At 35.1% G+C, this 1,875-nt stretch overlaps 1 protein-coding gene across 1 annotated transcript in view; it reads right to left on the bottom strand.

Moving 5' to 3' along the window:
- Window positions 1-464: 464 nt before the first annotated feature.
- Window positions 465-1,875, bottom strand: part of LOC106461854 — a gene marked incomplete at its 3' end in the record, with an annotated part of 15,162 nt that continues 13,751 nt past the window's right edge. Inside the window, exon 10 of the mRNA XM_022388928.1 lies at window positions 465-546. Within this exon, the coding sequence (XP_022244636.1) occupies window positions 465-546 (82 nt within the window). The remainder of the gene's footprint in view (window positions 547-1,875) is intronic.

Genomic DNA, 1,875 nt, shown 5'->3' with positions numbered 1-1,875 from the left:
TCAAAATATATTAGTCTTTAAAGGACTAAATAAAGTGTTCATATATATATATATATAATAGGCCTAATACTAATGTCTTATGGTAAATACAATTATATTGCATTCTTATCTTTATAAATAGAAACGTAGGAAAAATATACTGAATTAGCTATACTGCTGACCATGTTGATTTTTTAGTTTCGCTCTAAGTATATAGCTTAGTCCGATCGGAAGTTATTATCATTAGTACTGCATGCCATCAATTCTGAGTGAATTCAATGTCCATTTACAACCTTGCTTCTAACACATAAACTAAAGTGGTATTAAGAAGTTAAGTAGGTGTTAAAAAAGAGTTAGGCATAGTATAATGAGACTTCAGAAAAATATGAGCAGTTCTAGTTTCAACTGTTCAAAGCTTGTTTTTGTGTCATTTTTATCCATGTTTAATGAGAAGTGATGAATAAAAAACAGGATCGTAAACATACCCATAGTCATCAATCAAAAGGATCATATCAGAACCTTCTCCACTTCTTGCAACGAGGCCACTTCCGGATATTCCGAACACACCTGTAATAGTAAATATAATAAATTCCTTTCTTTCATTAACTTTTCATACTCAGAGTATCAAAATAATTTCAGTTAGTTAGTTGGAATATGACTTGGTGGTTTTCTTTCCTAAGAGAAGTAGCCGCCTTCTATGTTTTAAGAATACTTGTCAGTCCTAATTCGGACCTTCTAATAATAAGCATTAGTCCTAATTCAAACCTAGTAATACGTGTTAGTCCTAATTCAAACCTAGTAATAATATGTGTTAATCCAAATTCAAATCTAGTAATACGTGTTAGTCCTAATGCAGACCTTCTAATAATACTTGTTAGTCCTAATTCAGACCTTCTAATAATACTTGTTAGTCTTAATTCGAACCCAGTAATACGTGTTAGTCCTAATTTAAAACTTCTAATAATACTGTTAGTCATAATTCAGACCTTCTAATAACACTGTTAGTCCTAAATCAAACCTTACAATAACACTGTTAGTCCTAATTCAACCCTCTGTTTGTTCGTTTACTGAATTTCGCACAAAACTACTCAGGGGCTATCTACGCTACCTGTTTCTAATTGTGAAGTGATAAAATCGAAAGAGGGCAGCTAGTCAACATCGCCAATTTTGGCTATTCTTTACCAGCGAATAGTGGGATTTACCGTCACATTATAACGCCCCCACACCTGAAAGGGCGAGTATGTCCGGTGACGAGATCCGAACCCGCAGATTGTGATTCGAACGCCCTAACCATCAGTCCATACCAGGCCTACACATTCAGACGTTCAATCAGTGTTTTTTGTTTTTCTATGAACGATCTAATTTATCCTAGCAAAAATATAAAATGATTTACAACCTCAAACTTAAACCTTGAACTGTTGAAAATTAATCGTACTTAACAACAATAATATTCCTAGTCTCCTGCTGTCCTTGGAACTACTTTTCCGTGCTTTATCATACTCAGTCTGATGACCATCATTAAGTACTATTTTTCGACACTACAATTTCTGCGAAGGACAGAGAGGTCAATCACCCATCTTAACAATCATTTTACAGACCTTCCACAGCCTGTGGATATCAGCTTCCAAGGCCGGTTTACACAGGCTAAAGGCTCACAAATCTATCTTGAGGTGCCTCAAGAATTTGAAAAACACTACACAACAATCACCTTATGTAACATTTTTGTTGTTGTTGTTTGAAGTTAAGCAAAAAGTTACACAATGGGCTATCTGTACTCTTCCCATCACATGTATCGAAACCCGGTTTCTAGCGTTGTAAGTCCACAGTCATTCTGCTGGGCTACTGGGGGCTTCTCTTATGTAACATTTTTGCTACACTATAAACCCCTCTCTTATG

This window comes from Limulus polyphemus, unplaced genomic scaffold (assembly GCF_000517525.1).
Source record: "Limulus polyphemus unplaced genomic scaffold, Limulus_polyphemus-2.1.2 Scaffold1045, whole genome shotgun sequence".
In the NCBI taxonomy this organism is placed as follows: Eukaryota; Metazoa; Arthropoda; class Merostomata; order Xiphosura; family Limulidae; genus Limulus; species Limulus polyphemus.
Note: the sequence above shows the minus strand (reverse complement) of the source record. Positions and strands in the feature narration are given on the sequence as shown.